This window comes from Panthera pardus, unplaced genomic scaffold, assembly GCF_024362965.1.
Source record: "Panthera pardus isolate Hobbes unplaced genomic scaffold, ASM2436296v1 HiC_scaffold_25, whole genome shotgun sequence".
In the NCBI taxonomy this organism is placed as follows: Eukaryota; Metazoa; Chordata; class Mammalia; order Carnivora; family Felidae; genus Panthera; species Panthera pardus.
This window is the reverse complement of record NW_026526821.1, coordinates 34,605,049-34,625,002: the sequence shown is the minus strand read 5'-3', so window position 1 is coordinate 34,625,002 and position 19,954 is coordinate 34,605,049. Positions and strand designations below refer to the sequence as shown.

General features: G+C 38.6%; 1 protein-coding gene and 2 long non-coding RNA genes across 7 annotated transcripts in view; 2 read left to right on the top strand and 1 right to left on the bottom strand.

The window, feature by feature from the left end:
• The window catches only part of LOC109274723 (uncharacterized), a 92,366-nt gene extending 89,447 nt beyond the window's left edge, over positions 1-2,919 (top strand). For all 3 annotated transcript variants that reach the window (XR_008417776.1, XR_008417777.1, XR_008417775.1), the window contains one exon: positions 2,676-2,919. This is a non-coding gene — a long non-coding RNA (uncharacterized LOC109274723). The remainder of the gene's footprint in view (positions 1-2,675) is intronic.
• The window catches only part of PLCB1 (phospholipase C beta 1), a 696,728-nt gene that overhangs the window by 139,956 nt on the left and 536,818 nt on the right, over positions 1-19,954 (bottom strand). For all 3 annotated transcript variants that reach the window (XM_019462545.2, XM_019462546.2, XM_019462547.2), the window contains exons 13-18: positions 15,054-15,138; positions 13,532-13,709; positions 8,911-8,978; positions 6,865-6,961; positions 4,540-4,624; positions 2,736-2,860 (exon numbers count right to left, since the gene is read on the bottom strand). In XM_019462545.2, coding sequence (XP_019318090.1) covers positions 2,736-2,860; positions 4,540-4,624; positions 6,865-6,961; positions 8,911-8,978; positions 13,532-13,709; positions 15,054-15,138 — 638 coding nt within the window. The remainder of the gene's footprint in view (positions 1-2,735; positions 2,861-4,539; positions 4,625-6,864; positions 6,962-8,910; positions 8,979-13,531; positions 13,710-15,053; positions 15,139-19,954) is intronic.
• On the top strand, positions 4,103-9,081 carry LOC128773492 (uncharacterized). Its single transcript, XR_008417778.1, has 2 exons — positions 4,103-4,648; positions 8,766-9,081. It is a non-coding gene; the product is annotated as an uncharacterized LOC128773492 (long non-coding RNA).

The following is a 19,954-nucleotide window of genomic DNA, read 5'->3' as shown; positions in this document are numbered from 1 at the left end:
AACCAGGATAAATGAAACTATGGATAAGGGAGACTACTGTACTCCTTTAGTGTGTGAGAGAATATCTGTCTCAGTCATAGCCAACATTTACTCAAAGCTGCCCACTCTTAATACTATTATTTAATACGATTGTAGAATGGTCAGTCCAAAGCACTAGGAAGGGAAAAAAAACATAGATGTGATTACATTGTGATTGTGTATCTGAAAAAAAACAACAGAAGCTACCAGCAGAATAAGTTATTATGAGGGTTTAGAAGGGTGATTATAAAATGAACTTATTTATAAAATAAATATACAAATATCAATATCCAAAAGCAATCTGTTAAAAATATAATGTTAAAAAAAAGGCTTTCATCTAAAACTATCTCTCAGATGAAGACAAGTGATTTTGCTGAGACCTAATGTAAGAATTTTTATTTATTTATTTATTTATATATTTCTATTATACAAACTTTTTAATATTTATTTTTGAGAGAGAGAGAAATAGTGCAAGCAGGTGAGGGGCAGAAAGAGGGAGACACAATGTAAGAATTTTTAAAGTGAAGAGAAAAACATTCTTTCTGTGCTAAGAAAAATAAAAAATAAAAGGTGTCAGTTTTCTTCATACTTCTTAAAATTCAAAATTGAATGTGATTTTAAACAAAATATTTTTTTCAGTGGGGAGAGGGAAACAATATAACAATTAAACTAATGTAAATTTAATATGATTTTATGCACAATCCCATTTCTTTCTCAGTGAGGGCAAGGGAAATAACAGTAAGTAAATTAAATTCATTTGGAATAGGGATCCCACTGGCAATGGCAAGACAAGTACTAAAAATTAATAGCCATGAAGGAGAATATCCACTTCCAGATATTAGACCATATAATTAAGCATTACAATAATAACAGTGAGCTATTGGCTCCAGGAAGGCAGACAAATTTATTAGTAGAGAAGAATATAACTGGAAAAAAATGGACCCAAATTAATCACCTGCCAAAAAGCTACATCTACTAAGTAATTTCAGTTTAGTGTAAAAAAGAATTGATTTCTTACTGAGATTATACACCAAAATTAAATTTGGATGGTTGAAAGAGTCAAATTACAAATTAAAAGGAAAAAAAAAAAAAACATGAGAGAAACAGAAGTAATCTGGGTCTAATCCTGGGGCGGAAAGACTATAATAATAAAAGTAAACCAAGACTCCATAAAATAAAACATGAATCAACCCAATCTCTTCTGTTTCATGAAATATGACAACATGCCCATTATATAAAAAGCGCTGTTGTAAGTGGATAGAAAATTGACAATAGTCCTAAATACGCAGTTTATAAAAACACAAATATAAAAATCGAAACACATATTTAAAATGTTCAACCTAAATAATAATCAAAGAAGTAAAATTAAAGCAACAATGAGAAAATATTTGGTCTGGAATATTATTAGTATTATTATTATTTAATTATAACACTTAACTGAAATCTCAAATGAGAGAGAATACTTCATATCATACACTGCTGATGGAAGAGAAATCCAGTGTAACATTTTTTTTTTGAATTTGTTAAAGGCACAGATTTTTAAAAATCATTTTATTTTTTTTCATCATGATAAATGTACTCTTAATCACCATCACCTATTTCACCCATCCCCTCACCCCTTTCCCATCTAGTAACCATCAGTTTGTTCTCTATAGTAAGCGTCTGTTTTTTGGTTTGTCTCTCTCTTTTTCTCCTTTGCTCACTTGTTTTGTTTCCTAAATTCCACATATGAGTGAGATCATATGGTATTTGTCTTTCTCTGACCAAGCTTATTTTACTTAGCATTATACTCTCTAGTTTTATCCATGCTGTTGCAAATGGCAAGATGTCATTCTTTTTATGGCTGAATAATATTCCTACATACATATATATTTATGTATATATATATATATATATATATATGTATATATATACACATATATATACCGTATGTGCCTTATCCATTCCTCTATCAACGGATGCTTCCATAATTTGGCTCTTTTAAATAACGCTGCAATACACATAGGGGTGCATGTATCCCTTTGAATTAGTGTTTTGTATTTTTTTGGTAAATGCCCAACATTTTTGATGGACAATTTTGTATATTATACGACGATTCTTGAAACATTCACATATTTTAACAGAGTAATTCTATTTTAGGAACTTTTCCAAAAGAACATTAGGATATACACTTGACAATTTATATTCAAGATGTTCTCTGAGAATTATTTATAGTAGAAAAAAAATTCCCTAATGTCCAGAGATAGGAAATGGGTTGAGTGAATTGTGAAACGTGCTTAATATACAGCTATTAAAATTTTTATCTCTGTATAGCATTTAAATACATACACATTTTAAACAAATGAAAAAGCATGTATATACATAACCCCAAATCCTTACAGATTACAAAGCTGAAAGTTAAGTGTTGATTTTATGAGTGGCAGTGTTCCTGGGCAGTTTTATTGTTTCTTTATGCTTTTCTGAATTTTCCAAATTTCCTACAATATATACATATTACTTCAAAAAGCATAAAAATTTTTGTTTGAAAGTAATATGGAACCGCTAGAAATAAAGACTTGGTTATAAACTATTAAAGATAATTTCTCCATTTTCAAAAGCTATTTTTCTTTTGCAGTGATATTTTCCCTTCATTGAAATCTGCTTCTGTTTGCTTTCAGTCAAGTCTGGAAATACAGCTTTCTAACAGAATGGAAATGAGCTTTAACTGTGCTACTTACCCACAGTTTGAAAATTAAGTGCAACCATTTGGCAACCAGCATTCCAGAAGAGCTGAGGCATGTAGTTGGATGAATCCACACGGGTTCCTTTTGGATATATCCTGCTGAGCTGCATTTTGTTATATCTGGACCATCATGTTAAGTAGTGAATACAATTATAAAAATAATTAGCCCATACCATTAACTTAGAAGCCACCTTCCTTCTTTCTCCATTGGGAAATGAACTAAATATTGATGATCTCATTTGGCTAGTGGATGAAAAATGTCAAAAACTTCTGAACACACAGAATAAATGTGGTTTTATAATATAAATGTACTATAGCACCCTTGCTGAGCCTTGTGGGTGAAAACTAATGAGGAAGAAAAAACGATTAAGTCAAAGTCAGTGTAATTTGGGGGAGATTTTATTGAAGGTAGGCTTAACGATTAAGGACACAGGAGTAAACTCAAGTGTGCCAAAGCACGTGACAGGATGATAACATCTTTGGCGGAAGCAGATAATGTGAACTGCATGGTTGTTTTTGAAATGCTTTCTGCTCATTTTTTAACCTTCTCTGAGAAGGTTATTTGCTATATGCTATTTGCCAAGACTGTGGTACTCTTTATGATTGATAGCAAGGTCAAGATAGCACAGAAGGTTCTGACCTTGTTTTGTATGTTAGTTCCTACTGTAATCAGTTTTCCATCTTGAGAACCTTTTAGTTACTGAGTACTATGTAGCTATTAAACAATGCTATGTTCTTAAAACACGACCCTATTACCAAATTTGGTGGAAGTCAGCTAAGATTTTGAGCTCAGGCAGGGAAATTAGGCGTAAAAGGACCTGCACCTTATTTCTGGAAGTTGCTAGCTATAGGATCTAGGGCAAGTCATTTTGCTCTTTTGCGAGTGAGTTTCCTCCTCTGCTTGATAGATTGAACAACTTTACATCCCAGGCTTATTGTGAGGATGAAATGTGATCAGACATCTAATGTAAGGTCTATAAAACAGTCGATGCTTAATAGTGTGACTTTGTTTATGGAGTTTACATTTGCTCCCTCTCCTCTTGTTGATGAGTTCTAAAAGTCACTTTTTTTTTTTTTTTAATTTTAGGACTTGTTTCATGAAATTGGGCTGTTTGAGGCATTTACTATTGCTTTCATAAAAAAATTTAAAGACGTTTCATTTTTAATTTATGGATAAAAATCAAAGGTTTTTGTTGTCAGAATTATCAACAAAGGCATTGTTAGTAATATATATTTATATTCTGTTTTTTAAGTTTTTGTGTGTGTGTGTGTGTGTGTGTGTGTAATCTCTACACCCAGCGTGGGGCTCAAAGTTATGACCCCAAGTTCAAGAGTCACATGCTCTTCCAAATGAGCCAGCCAGGTGCCTCTATATTTATATCCTTGTCATCATTCCAACTGTTTTCTGATTGGACATCTATTACATGTATGTGTATACACTGTACATATATCTTACGTATGTATAAAGTATATTACACACTTTACACATGCTGTCCCTAACCCAATGAGCAAACTGGTGTCACCATATTCAGAAGGATTAAGCCAATTGCCAAAGGACAAAGATGGTGTGAAAATACCCTTGAAACCTGAGCTTCCTTTACTGCAAGACCAGTTCTCTTTTCCATATGCCAGCCCCCGCCTCTCAGCCATGCATCTGAAGCCAGAAACTGTCTATCACACCCAGGTATCAGACATAAGCCATTTCATACATCTTCTCCTTTTCAAAACAGAAATCAAACAAATGGCACGTGCGGCTTTGGCTGGGTCATTTCAGCAGTCAATCGTCAAATCAAGGATACTCTACAAATTCCACTGGAGACTTTGTCAGTTGCTCAAGTCCTTTGGTTTCCACGAAGGAAGACATTTCAAAACTTCTATTTCTTTCTGAGTTAACGACAACAAAAAAGGGTGAGGAGTAAAATTCAATGGTACAAGTTATAACGTGTAAGATGGAGGCATATGTTCAGTGAAGTTAGGGCGATGAATCCTCATTGTATAACTTTATATATGTATTTCTTCAGTCAAAGCTGAGTTTTCTAAGAAGCTGTCTCTTCTAATACTACCTGAGTCAGATTTGCTTATGGTCATGCAAGTTAGGGATACAATGGCATTAGGATGGGGAAATGGATTTTAGATATGGCTAGAGTGGTCAATGAAAGCTATTTCAAAAGAGGAAGAACCCTGGGGGGACTCTTTTGTTCTAAATCCATTCAGACTGGTTTTTCTGACTCTCTCTTTTACACCCCACCTTGTCATTGCCTCAGTTTATACACACCCCCTCAGTTCAAGTAACTAATGTGACATTAAGATTAGGGTATTTCAAAGCAGAAGGATCCTTGGACCTTTTCTAGTCTGATGGCCTCATTTTCAAATTGGATAAGAGAGGCTGGAGAGATGAATGTGTTAGATATCTCAATATAATACAAAAGCAATATTTTGAAAGCGGAATCCAAACTTCTGATTAGAATGGAAGAAACAAAACAAAGTTGTTTTAGTTTGTAAAGTCTAAGAGTCCGACAGCTTCTCTGTCCTCTTCCCAACTAAAATTCAAAGTGTTACACACAGTACTGAGGCAAATGTCATTCAGAGTGGTTGCACAGTTCTCAGTTTTTAAATGGAGTTCCCTTTGATGCATTTCCCCCTCTTTGATGCCCACTTTCCATGAATAAAGCCTCACTGTTCTTTCTAATATAACCTGGAGTCTTTTATGCATCTATCTCCTTATCTTCCCCAATTTTTAATCAGCTCTAAAGGAAAACCTTACTTCTCTTATTTTGGCCCATCAAAAACCTATTTTCATATGACTAATTATTTTAAGCATTACTGCTAATTAAAATTAAGTCAATTCAGTAGGTGCTTTGTAACATATGTGCGGTATTATTTTTTTTTTTTGATGTACAGTATTCTTTTAAAAAAATAAAGTGATACAATGATATCAAACACAAGGAGAAACGGACTTGTTTGTAAATCTTTGGTCCATGCTGTTGTTACCAGGTTTGAAGGATGTTCTTTCTCAATCTGGCTAGTTGTTTAGGAGCTTTTGACTCATAAATTAGGCAAACTCATTTTACAGCCAACAAAAACTATAGAAATATAAAAATTACTACTTTAAGATGTTTCAAATTGAACAACTTGTGGTAAGATGCACCAGCAATTACAGAAATCAAAAAAAAATGTTGGAATATTTATATATAAACTGTATTAGAAGTTAAATTCCTCATTGTAGAGATACAGGTACCATATACTACAAAGTTGAAGCTCTTTGGGCAAAATTATACAATTATACATTAGTGTGTATGGTAGAAGCTTAGATTTTGATGTATCTATAAAACTATGCCTTATAAGAGGCTGTTATATTTCAGCAAAAATTCTGCCTTTAAAAGCACACTCATAAAAGCAGCTAAAATGTCTCAAGGATTCTCTTAACCTGATAGCATCTTACATTTCATACAAAAAAGGGGGGGGGCAATTTCACAAAAGAGCTCTTTTCTTCAGGTGGGGGAAAGATGCTATTTTTTTTTCTTTGCATCCAGTATGGATGTGTAGTTGGAGGAAGAGAGAACACAAAATGATGTGAAGTTAATGTTATAAAACAGGCTGGACAAATGGAATGTGTGTGAAGTGATTGATTTGGTTCTATTTTTCGTTATGAGGGTTAACCACGTCTCTGGCTGCTCCCTGCTCCCCCCCTTCTGGGGGGCGAGTAGATAGTTTATTTCAACACTGTCTCTTATATAACGGAAGGAGCCCATTATGTTGTTGAACAAAAACGACTGTGAAACTCTCAATCAGCTGTACTCTGGCCTAATACCTTTCAGATAACTGTGTGTGGCCTACAACCCCATGACGAATTTTGGGGTAACATCGTGGAATACTTTCTTACGTGGTTTTAATCGTCAACTCAGGCACGTATTCAAGACTTCACAGAATAGTTCTGTTAAGGGTAACATTCTTTGTTCTAACTACCTTGTATTTAAGATATATTCATTATAGTCTCCCCCTCTCTCTGCCCCACCTCCACTTACTCCCTCTCTCTCTCTCTCAAAATAAATGAACATTAAAAAACGATTTAAGATACACTCATTATATATCACATTAGAGGTTCTTCTCCAGGGAAAACTTACTTTTTGAAGTTTCAAAGGACTCAAACTTGACTGGCTGAATATAGTTCACCAGGTTAGACATCTCTTCTGTGGCCATGGCCTCACTGCCAGCAGTACCCTGGAAGCAGAAATAAAATGACATTCCCAGAGTCAGCATTACATTACCAAGGATTACGTTCCCAGGGCAATGATCAAGCAGCTCATGAGAGAGAACACCATCCCTTCTCTTCTGAAAATGATTATCGCCAATAGGAAAATTCACCACAGGAGAAAATTTACTTGTATGTTAGGCAAATATGGGGTGGCATATGGGGTGTTTAGGGGCAGCTCCCAGTGTGCTTGGTGACCAGCAGTATCAGCCTGCGAGCTTATTAGAGACGTAGCATCTCAGCCTCCACCACTGGCCTCCTGAATCAGAATCTGCATTTTACTAAGGAGATTCAAATGCACATTACAGTTTGAGAAGCACTGAGCTATATGTCACTGGTCATAGCAAAAATTCCTTAGCTGATGTCTAAGGTTAAGAAATCAAGAAATCAAGAATTCACTGTACAAGATGAAAATTAGTATGTAGCTGACCGCCAGTGAACCAAAAAAAAATTTGTTTTTAAAAAAAGGTTGCCTTGTGGAAATAGGTTGGGGTCGGTGAACAAGTATTAGTTTTCTTTATAAATGTTCATCCCTCCCTGCCTTCTTGGTTCCTGTGTGCCTATCAAGCAAGCAGTACAATACAGTACAGGGGTTAGTAGCTAAGATTCTAAAGCCAGATTGCCTCATTTCAAATTCCAAGCCCACCACTTAGAAGCTGTGCAATCTTGGGCAAATTACTTAACTGCTCTGTGCCTCAGTTTACTCACCTGTTAAATTAGAATAAAAACAGTCCCAATAGCATATTGAACTTTTGCGATCATTAAAAGAGATAATTTATGTGAAAGAGCTCAGAACAGTACCTGGCACATAGTAAAAACTCATGTTACTTTAGTATTACTTGCTATTACATATCACTTTGATAAAGTTTTTAATAAAGGAGAAAACCGATACTGCAGTATTGGCATGGACAGACCTCTGTAGACTGATCTAATATTCTCTCCCATTTTTAGAAGAGAGAATACATGCAGACATGATTTCTTTTGAAAATGCCTGTAGCAATATTTAGGTTAAATGTTAACTGGGAAATATTCATTTGCAAATGGGCCATCCAATTAGTAAGGCAGTTTTGAATGGACAAGAATCAGTGATAACAGTTATGCACAATTGAAATAATTACCAGGAAGAACTACTTTACCAGGCCTGTTAATAGTTTTCTTCCTGGACACTAACTTGAAATTTAGTGGAGGAACATAATTAATCAAAACTTTAGACAACATTAAAGGAAATAAGTGTAAGAGGAAGAACATTATGTAAGAACAGCTTATTATTTGTTATTTATACCTGAGACAGACACTTTCCAATATATTTGAGGGAATATTCAGTGTAAACTTTTGGATTAAGACTCTTGCTAAAACAAAGTTTTGAAATTCCAACGGACTTATCTCAGATTCACTTCTAGATCTTGTGCAATTAACATTTCTGAGCTGATGAAGTTATTTGGGGTGTTTTAGCTTACATCATAAGTAAGGAGCTCTAGTGATTTCAAAATTACAACAATGGAATTAATGTCATATTTCTGAACATTTCTCCAAAACCCCATGTTTTCTCTGGATTTGGGGCCTTTTGACCAACAATTTAATTGCCTCAAAAATTGAAGCAGGCATTGGATGTCACAAATTTTGAATTCACCTTCCAGAGACCCCATTTGATGGAAGGAAGTTTTGGCAGCATTGATCATCACAGAGAACTTTTGCTCAATGCTGTGCTTATTCCTTTAGTGACTCAAGTGCACATTTTTAGTGATTCAAGTGCACATTTTCATTTTCCAACAGGGTAGCAGGTTTAAAATGAACTGTGACGCTTTTGACCACTAGATGGCAGAAGGAGACCATGAACTATATATCCAGATGGCACAGCAGGGACTGACAAACTAGGGGATGAGCTTCTGTGACCAGAAGTCAGTTCCTAGACACCAACCTCATCCATTGAAGATTTTTTACAGTCGTCATCATCATCATCGTCGTCACTCTCAGTATCAGCTTCCCCTGTCAAATTTTAATAACAGATCATGAAGTAAACAAACATTTACAAGTTTGAAGCACATGTTAACAGGTGCATTACAAAAAATTTCCTTGGAAATTGGCATAACACTGTTTTAAAATTATTCATTTGGATATTTAAATTTTGTAAATTATATAGAATTGTATTGAGATTTGGAATATGGATATTTTCTCTAAGTTTACTTTGTGAATACCATTTGAAATGTCCAAATTCTATTAAAAACTCTTAACATTTTTATCAGTATGTTTAAGAAAATATGGCGTCATCTACATTTAGCTTTCTATGGTACACACATCCTATATGGACGTGTACGTTGTCTTTGGGGGTCTCTAGGACTCTGAAAGATAAACTCTCTTTTTCCCACTTTTCCCTCTTTTTCTGAGCCTTGATTCTTCCATGTGATGCTTGCAGCACTCAGTGACTTTACCGCTACTTTTCTGAGGCCATAGAGGACCTCACAGTTAAGGCTGAGTATTTGATCTGGGACAGGAAAGGCAGGGCTGTGGCAGCACACCTGATTACACAAAAATTGTAAAGTAACTATTGTATCTTACGATTTGCCTGCAGGCTTATTTGATGGATGCATTGTCATTCATTTAAACAATGCATGTATCTTAGAAAACGGTGACATTCTGTTTCAAAAAGCAGGATAAAATGCATGAACCCTTAAAATAATTATGCATAGAAATCTGCTTTGGTCAGACATAATTTAGCTGCATATTTAGCCAACACACAGTCATTTCAATGGATTATTTTTCCTCTCTGAAGATTTGGTGGATGATTCCTCTCCTTAAAAATTCACACCAGCATGAAGTATTAAATTCTTCCACAGCCTTGGGTCTCAGTCTCACCTGATAATATCAGTTTCGTAAAAAGATTTTCAAGTAAAATACTAAAGAAGGCATTATATGATTTGACTACTATCTTTCAGCGTTCACACAGTGCCATAACAGTACAAGCCCAGTAGATGGCTATATTGGCTCTACAATGAGGTAACTTGCACTGGCTAGGTCCTCCCCCCTCTCAAATCTTGTGAAAGTTAGCAACCCTGTTCAATCTATGTAAATGACACAGTGTCCACAGCATGTCTTCCAAAAAGCTTATAAATGTTTTCATTTGACTAGCAAAGGTCAATCAATTACTGAATAGTAGCAGTGAGCAAAGTATTCATGAAGTATCTTTAGAGGGAAAAGATTTCCAGGACCAGTAAGTCTTATTATTTATGGCTCGTTTATTGAAAGAAAGCACATGCAACCACTTTATGATACTTACATTGTGTTAGTTAATACAGGGAATCCATTATAATTTGGAAAGAAAACATATCTCATTATATACCAACACATTCTTTTGGAGGTTGGCACTTAATTGTTTTTTATAATCAAATGTGTTGCCCCAAGTTCTTTTTACTTTTTTTTTCTTGCTTTTTAATTAGAGAGGGGATTCTTTTTTTTTTTTTTAATTGAGTAATTTCAAAGGTTGTTTGGCAAAAGCAAGTAACAGTGCTTCATGTGATATAACAACACACCAATAATTTCATAATCCTCCATCAGGTAATTCTTTATGTGGGAAAGAAGTAATTTGTCTTCCTTTACTCTATGAGCAGGACCCTGGTTTCTCCCTCATAAGTCTTCTGAGAGATCTTGGAGGAAACTTAAGACCATAAAACCTTGAACCATAAAAAAAATCGACTTTATCCTAGTTCTTTAAGACAAGTGTACTGGCAAAGGGCTGAATCTTGGAAAAGGCACCTGGCCAACAAGCACCATGATAAGTAAATTAGTTTTGAAATAAGAACCATTCCATGTTTTTCAAGTTACTTGAGTTCCCATTACCAGAGAACATCTACAAACCAAATGGCAAATTAGTAGGGCACATTATTCAAAAGACTACCTACATATTAAAATGTCCAAAATTTTCCATTGAAATAAATAAAGATTGCACAACAGACCATGGGGCTAGCTTAGGAAATCTACCGAATTACTAACAGATTGCTGTTCTTCTCTGTATTAAGCAATAATGTTCAATGCCTGTAAAAATTGTTATTTGTGTTATGCATCCAGTTAATTAAAAGGGAGAGAACTGGTAGTGGGAAAGGGAGATGGGGAAACAAGTTCCTGTATGCAAAGGAAGACTTGGTTTCTTCCCTAGATTCAAGGGTTTCAAGAACTGTAAACCTTCAGAAACAACATTCTTACTGAGAACAAGAGTTAGTTTTGAAAAAAGAATCAGAATAATGTATTAATGCTTGAAATACACACTCAAAAACTACCGCCCCCAAAAAACCTTTCAAATAATTATATATTTGTTGGTAAGAATTTTGCTCTAAACCATAAAAGAAATTGGCCATTGAGATGGAAACATACAAGAAAAGATAAATCACTGATTTGGTTAACCTTTTTTTCCCCACCAGATTGCTCTAGAATTTACATTTTAACTTAAAATTATTTTGAAATCTTTTTAAAAATGTTTTTTAATGTTTATTTATTTTTGAGAGAGAGACAGAGTGCAAGTAGGGGAGGGGCAGAGAAAGAGGGAGACACAGAATCTGAAGCAGGCTCCAGGCTCTGAGCTATCAGCATAGAGCCCAACTGACGCAAGGCTCGAACTCATAAACCATGAGATCATGACCTGAGCCGAAGTCATATGCTTAACTGGCTGAGCCACCCAGGCGCCCCTATTCTGAAATCTTTTAATTGATACACAATAGATATGCAGAGAAGTACACATACCATATATATACAGAGTGATGAATTTTCACTGACTAAACAGACCTTAGTAACCAGTATCCAGATCAAGAAACAAAATAAAACCAGTGTCCAGAGGCCCCGTTGGATGCCCTTCCAGTCATTTCTTCAAAGGTAACCATTTCCTGACCTCTAATTTCATAGGATAATTCTGTCTGTTTTTGTACTTTATATAAATGGAGTCATACAGTGGATTCTGTTTTTGTATTTGAGTTCTTTTACTCAACAGTATGTTTCTGAGCTGTATCCATATTGGTGTGTGTGGTTTTAGACTGTTATTGCTGCATATTAATCCATGGTGTGAATATACCACAACTAATGATGGCACTCGTCATCCAGTTTCCAATTTTTGGCCATTCTGTGTAGTGTTGCTCTGAGCAATTCTTGTGCATCTCTCTTGGTGAATATCTATACACGTTTCTGTTGGGTATATACCTAGGAATGGAATCCCTGGGACCGAGGGTGTGCATATGTTCAGTTTTGCAAATACTGCCAGTTTTCCAAAGTGATTGTTCCAATGTGAGTTAAACTTTCCATTCAAGAACTTCCTAGATTCAAGCTTCAAGTTTCCTCCACTTACTCACCCTCCAATCAGGAGAGCCCTTTTCAGATTGCCAAGATTCTGATTAAAGCTAAAAAAGAAATCAGACTAAATGACAAATAATTCAAAGGAAATGGGGTGACCACTTGAATTCTTTTCTCATCATCCGTAAAAATCTATTTCAACTTAAATCTAAAAGGAAAATTAATGATACTAAGCATCACCTAGAAGCTTTGATAGATAATTCAATTGCCTTTACCTTTTTACATTTTAAAAGAGATCTGTAAAATATGGATGAGTTGAATTGCCCAGAACTCTTCAGCATATCATCAATGAGAACACATTCAGTGAACATCTTGTGCCCAGACCCAAGTTAATGTTAAGGTATCATTGCCCTTGAGAAGCTTAAACTCATGTGGTTACTCCAAACATTATTTGGCCGATGTAGTAGACAGACCACAAAACCATACGGCTCCCCCAAATGACCATGTCCTGGGGATATGTTCTGTGCCCTGTGAATGTACAGCAAGAGGGGCTTTGCAGATAGATTAAGATTGAGCTGGGGAAGATTATCCTGGTTTATCCAAATGGGTCCAATGTAATGGTGTGAGTTCCTAAAAGCAAAAGAACTTTCTTGCCTCTGGTCAGAGGCAGGTATGATGACAGAAGTGAGATGGGACATTCCTGGCTTGAAACTGGAGGAAGAGACCATAAGCCAACAAATGTGGGTGGCTTCTGGAAGATGGAACAAGCAAAGAATAGGATTCTCCAGAGCCTCCAGAAAGGACAGCAGCCCTGCTGACAACTGGAGGTTGGCCCAGTGAGACCCATGTGGGCCTTCGTACTTACAGAACTGGAGATCATACATTTGTGTAGCTTTTTTTTTGGTTCATTTATTTATTTTGAGAGAAAGAGAGAGAGAATGAGTGGGGGAGCGTCAGAGAGAGGAGAGAGAGAGAGAATCCCAACCAGGCTCCACACTGTCAGTGCAGAACCCGGAGTGGGGCTCGAACCCACAAGCTGCGAGATCATGAACTCAGTCTAGGTCAGACGTTCAACTAACTGAGCCACCCAGGCCCCCCCCGCCATTTGTGTAGTCTTAATGAAGCCACCAAATTTGCAGCAGAAACAGAAAACCCATACCATTTAAAAGTGTGTCCAAATAGGAATGTAAAAGTCCTTCTAAGTTAAATTAGAGCAGCAATTCTTAAAACCACACGTAATAGGGAACAAGAGCCTGCCAACCCCTCACCGGCTCCTGGAGATGAGGGCTCAAACACGCTGGACGAGTCACTGTACGTGTTGGAGGCTTGTTCTGAGAGCTTCTTTTTGCCACTTCCTTCTGATGACTTATGCGATTTCTTCTTATTTTTCACCAAAATTTTGTACATTAAATCCATAGGGCTTGGAAGAGGAACTCCAGATTCCAGCTAATGGAAAAGAAAAGCACCTTCCTTAACAATACTGCCCCTTTCTTTCAGACCCCCTCCCCAAACCCCCAGCACAGTGTTGGACACCAAGAGCTTCTAGATTATTAGTTACTACGTTCATTACAGCTCATTAGACTGTTCTAAGCGTGTGTCCTGCATGGGGGCTGCTTCATGGTTCTTTATTTTTTCATGAAAGGAATATTTTAATTACAGAACTCTTATTTTTCCACAACGAATCCCCATGAATCAGACCCACAGAGATGTACTGGGAGATTTGCTAACCCAAAGTTTTATGAGTTTTCTGATGGACCATAAGTCCAACCGTTTTGGTTTGAGGCAGATAGGAAGGCTCTGTCCTGGATTTTCGAAGAAGGGAAGCCAATTAGTGTGGTGTCTGTCAGGAAGGGTTGGTAAAGAAGGGCATGAGCTTCCAGTTGAGCCTACAGAACCAACCTTTCAGAGGCATTTTAAAAAGAGCAAACCCCCCATCTGGAACTAGGTAGTAAGCTGCACATGTCCTTGGCATCAGCCCAAGTGGGCTGGTGGTTTCACATTTCCCTGTAGCCCTGAGATTCGAGCTACCCTTATTTGCAAGCATTATTGCCAGTGTTTTCAAGCTTGCACATCTAATGGGAAAATCAATTTCCCATGAGAGGGTTGTTAGATATTATATCAGAGATTCTGTGTGCAAGTCCCAAGGTGAGTTATTTTTAGCAAGTCTAGTGAACTCCCCTAAACTGGTCCTTTATTCTTTGCTTACAACAAGTCTGGGGATTGGTATGAAATTGTGTAAGAATGTGTGGAGATGAGGAAAAAGGGTTGAAGAGGGGAAAGGCTACTTTAAGATGTTCCTACTGCTTTTCCTTCCCAAAGCAGGGATGTTTGGCAATAGGAGGCCTGAGTTCTGTTCCACCAAAAGGCACATGCAAGGGAGTGAAGAGTGGATGCAGGGCCAGGTGGGGATCTCATTGTACCACCTGCAATGTCCCATTTTGCTGAACCATGTCTCTCAAAGGGTGTAACGAGGTTCCATGGGAGATGATCAGAACCCTGTCTGGCCCGGAATGTCTCCATGGAAGATATTTGTATTCTGGGAATTCTGTAGTCCTGCCGGTCACGTCAGGCAGTGGGGGAGGGACAAGACAGTGAGCAGAGGAAGAGGACAGATGCATGTCTTCCACCCTCAGTGGGGCACACTGCCGGTTTCCTCCTGGTCAGGCTTCATTATCAACTCAATTAATCTTCCCGAGAAACACAAACTTGGAAAGGATGTAAGGAAGTCTCCCCCTAACTCCAGTCATTAGTATGTACATTCCTTCAGCGATAAACCTTGAAACTGCTTACTGGGTATTTTTCCAGTGGTTCCATGAGAAGAGCATCTCCAAAGATCAGTCGGCAATACTCTGCCATCTTGGCTTGCTGCTTTGGGCTAAGGGAAATGAGAAAAAAAGCAAGCAAGGGGGCTTATTTAAAGGGGTTGGACATGATTACTTTGTGTTATTAATTACAAAAAGAAGTGATTTCTTCAACTTACCCTTCAAGACCAATATGTATCACTCTACACCCCTTGTTTACTATCCTGACTTCTGTGAATTTGAATACCACATGCAGAGAGACAGTGAAGGCTATTCCTATGGCTAGCCTCCATAGACACAGATGGAGAGGACAGCAGGTCATTTGCCAGTCACTGGATTCTTGAATGCCCCAGATTATGGGCTCAGTCCCTTTTGTTCAATTTCCTGATTCTAAGTCAAATGCAAGATGCTTGGGGGCAGACCTCAGCCATGACTCCATGTGAATTCTTGGTTGAGATTTGTCTAACCCACAAAGAGCTAGCTGTAAAGGAATGTTTTTAAGGAGGTGAGGGAGGAGAGGAAAGGAAAGGAGAGAGGCAGACAAGGAGGGAGGGAGGAAGAAAGAGAGAGGAAGAGAGAGAGAGAGAGAGAGAGAGAGAGAGAGAGAGAATCTTAAAACATAGAAGGGCAGTCAGGCCGAAGTGTGTTCACTTGGGAGGGGATTCTGGAGGGAAGATAAGAAGCAGGCACCATGAGGAAAGGTGTCTGCAACTCTTATGTGCATAATAGGGCAGCAGAGGTGGTGTGAGCCTGACTAAGTGCTGGTAAGAATCTGATCTGAAAGGGAAAGGCTGGAGCTGTAGGGCTTGCTGAATTGAGCTCCAGGCTCTCAACCACTCTGGATCTATAAAATGAGGATAATCACAGTTCTTGGAAAAGGACAGAGGATGCCAAGAAGATGAAGCAGAGTAATGGATGCAGATGCCTTTGAGGCATTAGGAGAGTGGGGCGAATGTAAGAGGATCCAGAGTTACCAGGCAGCACCCACCAGCTAGACTGGGCAACTTGCGGTCTGGCTACCACATAAACACAGTCGGTACGAGGGAATATCTGCCATCTTTCAATACTCCTGATTCCTTTGACCTTTTAAAAAGCAATAATATTTTTTTTCTCGTTCTTCAGAATGTTAAGTATCATTATAAAGGTATCCAATTCCATTGGGTTTTATGGACTGTGAGTTTGATCTACAGGCTGTCAAACTTGATTTCCAATAGTTGCCTCTACATGCTGCAATGTTAATACATTTTCACAAAACTGGGATTGCAGTAAGAATAAGTAAGTGATAAAAAGCCTTATTTACCACAATTCAAAACAATTCTAAAGTGTGATTCTTAATTTTCTTTCTCTCTTCCATAACTGTTAAGCCTGGATCATGGACTCCCCACCCCACCCCGCCCTAGATGGGGGATGTTCTAGGGATTCAAATTGTATTGCAATGGTCCCTAGGGAAAACCACTATATCCTTTTTAAAAGGCGTATATTTTGGGGGTCAAATGAGTTCTCCGGGTTTCAACTAGAAGCCCGAGGTCACTGCTTCATTGAAACTGCAGGGAGAGGCAAAGAAGAGGTTCACAGAACTTGCCAAACCCTGTACAACACCCCCCCCCCAACACACACACACACTTGCTCATTGTCCTTTCTTGACCTGGAGGAGGCTTTATTGTGTGGCCTGTGTGGTCCTCAGAATATTCCTCACCAGTGTCAAGGCGAGAGGGAAACCTGTCAGTCAGAGAACGGATCGTGAAAAGCGTAGGGGTAGTTGTTTCAGAACAACTCATTAGAGGCTGGGGAGCAAGCAGAGAAGTAGCTGATTTGGCAGAGCAGCCCCGGGCATCTGTTCAGATGCTGTTGCTCAAAGGATAACCAGCCCAGGGGCTCAACCAAGCCTACAGGTTCCTCAGCTGAAGCGGAGACAAGTCCATCTATGCCGGGCCCACATGCTCCAGGCTACACAGAAGAAACTGTCCAAACCCTCTGACTTTCACGGATGGCACTACCATGTGTCACAGAGCTTTGCTATTCCAAGTGTGGCCCATGGACCGGTAGCATCCACAGCCCCTGAAGCTGGTCAGAAATGCAGATTCAAGGCCTCCAATGCAGAATCTAAGTCAGAATCTCTGGGGAAACAGGACTTGGGGGTCTTCACAAACCCTCTAGGCGATTCTGATGCACCCTCAAGTTTGAGAACTGTTCTGATAGAGTAAAAAGAGTCAACAGGTGCTGATGTAGCTGCTGTTTTTCTAGAGTATTGGAACTTGGGGTTCCTTTGATCAGAGACTTACAGTAAAGAGGGAGACTTTCACCTCAATGCCCTGTTTTAGGATTTTGAGGGGAGCCACATTTTCATCAGTGGAGGGATTTTGAGGTGATGTTCCAGGTGTTGCTAACCAGGTAGCAGGCAGAGTCCTCTGTCCTTTGTCAGGCCGTCCCCAAACCAGGCTTTAGGAAGGATTTTGCTGGAGCAAAATCTGACTTTATTCCAGTAAAAAATCACTGAGCTGTTAGTGCTGCAGGTGTTGGGGCCTAGGGCCAGGTCCTGATTCACTGAATTGGGAGAGGAGTCCTGGAACCTGCATTGGTAACAAGCCTGTGGGTAGTTCTGACATGGATAGTTCCACAGTGTTTAAGGTAACACTCTGACACTTCACCCAAATAACCCGAGGTCTTAAGAAAATGTTGCTTCCTCGGCAGCATTGGTATGGGGCCTGAGATTATGGATTTCTTTTTTTTCCTTTTAAGTGAACTCTACCCCCACCGTGGGGCTCAAACTCATGCCCTGAGATCAGGATTTGCATGCTCTATCAACTGAGCCAGCCAGCCGCCCCAACTCTGCATTTCTGACAAGCTCCTCAATGATGAGGCTGCTGCTGGCCCACAGATCAACCACACTCCGGGAAGCAAGGATCTAAGTCTGACCCAGACATTTTAAAATCTACCTCAAGATCAACTGAAATGAAGAGAACAAGAGGCAGTTTTCCAAGAAGAAGTAATATGTGCTACTTGGTAATCAGGCTATTCACGTTCTCCCCAAACTCACACACCCACCTGACAGGGAACGGACTCAGAGCAGAGAGCAAACTGAATAGAAAAAGTCAGAGGAAAACAAAGCAACTTTGTGGGTCAGAGCTGTGGAAGTAAAAGACATTCACACTGCAGTTACAGAGCAAGAATAAAAAATTCCTGAAGCACGCAGAGCATCCACATCAGCTACCAAGGAGATGAAGTGACAGGAAATACTCACAAATACATTTGGAGTTTGGGCCGTAGCAGGCACATCTGGATATATGAAATACCCCTAAAATGTAGGAACCTGGCCAGGTGGTCAGTTTTCTGACAAAGGAATGCACCCCATGAAATGTCATGGTGTAAACCCCCCACGTTGAACTAAACCAACCTCCTTCTCTATAGATGAGGAAACTCTTACCCACGGAGATTAAGGACCTTGTCCAAAATCTCACATTATCTGTGGCTGACCCAGAACTAGGGGTTACTTCACTTGAATTCAGTATAGAATTCTTTTAATGCAAATGCTAGCTTACAAATTAGGTGGAGCATCGGAGCTGGCTAGGGCCTTTTTTTTTTTTTTTTTTTTTTAAGATTTTGAAGTCTCATTTCTACAAATTCAAAATCAGGTGTGGGAGTGCAGCTCAGGAATCTGCATTTTATGGGATTCTGATATAGCAGGTGGAGAAGGAGAAGTTGCCAGCAGCTCATGGCAGACTTCCCTTTGTTGTCCACAGATAGGTAATTTCAAGTATTTGGAGAGAAAACCAGAAGATCTCGTGGATTACTTCCTTTCTTCCAGTGTGAGTTTCTTTTGTAACCTGAACCAGAGTTCTGAATCTGGCATTTTGTATACGCAGCACACAGGAAAATAAAATGGTCCACTAGAAATGGCAAGCAGGTTGCAGATGTTTTTGGGAAGTGTGTCCCAGGGTCACTGGGTTGAGCAGGATTCGGAGGTTAATTTCTAGGGTTAGTAGGAAATAGGGCTGCAAGTGAAGAACTATGTCTGCCGCTGGGTTCAGCAATGAGGTGAGTGGCCCACATGTCAAGCACAGGGTTGTACCAGCAAAGGGAAAGCTTATAAATTTTCTTTGGGTGTGTGAGTCCTCCCAGGAGAGGACTGAAGCAGAGTAATTTTGATATGTGAAGCTCAAGGCAATGGAAATGTGAAGCAAATAACTGTCTCTCACGAGAGACTCCAGGATCTTAGTATTTCACTGCCATCAGATTATCTCGATGGTTTGGGGTAAATATCATGGTGTCCTTGGTTTTCTTTTGTTACATATGAATTATTAATAAACTTTTAATAGCTAAATTTCTCATTTTTTAAACCAGAAAGGGCAGTATTGTGGTACTATCTTTTGGCTTTTGTGTACAATGCAGGGATTAGTTTTCAAGCCCTGTTTTGGTTCTCTGTATGTTTGATGTTGAAAACCACAAAAAATATCCTGTGGTTAAGGGTCACAAACCACATAAAAGTGAACAGTTACAGGCAGTTGCCTTGTGGATGCTCTGGTTGCCTTAATTCGATGTTTTGAAGGCTCCTGATGTATCTGCTTAGGCACAGGGATAGCGTTGGTTAAATGTGTGAGTTTTGAAGCCAGACCAACCAGGTGTGAATCCTAGCTCTGTCACCTCTTAGCTGCATGGCCTTGGGTAAGTTACTCATTCTCTTCGGGGATGAGTTCCAACATCTGTGAAATAGGGATTATCATAGTAATATTTATTCTTAGGAGCACCTGGGTTTGTGGTGAGGGTCACATGAACTTATATGTGGAAGGCGGCTGGGCACAGAATATAAATTCAATAAATATTAGCTGTTATGTTTCTGGTGGTAATGGTTGTTGATACCTCTCTGGTTATCTTATAGCAAAGTTCAATGAA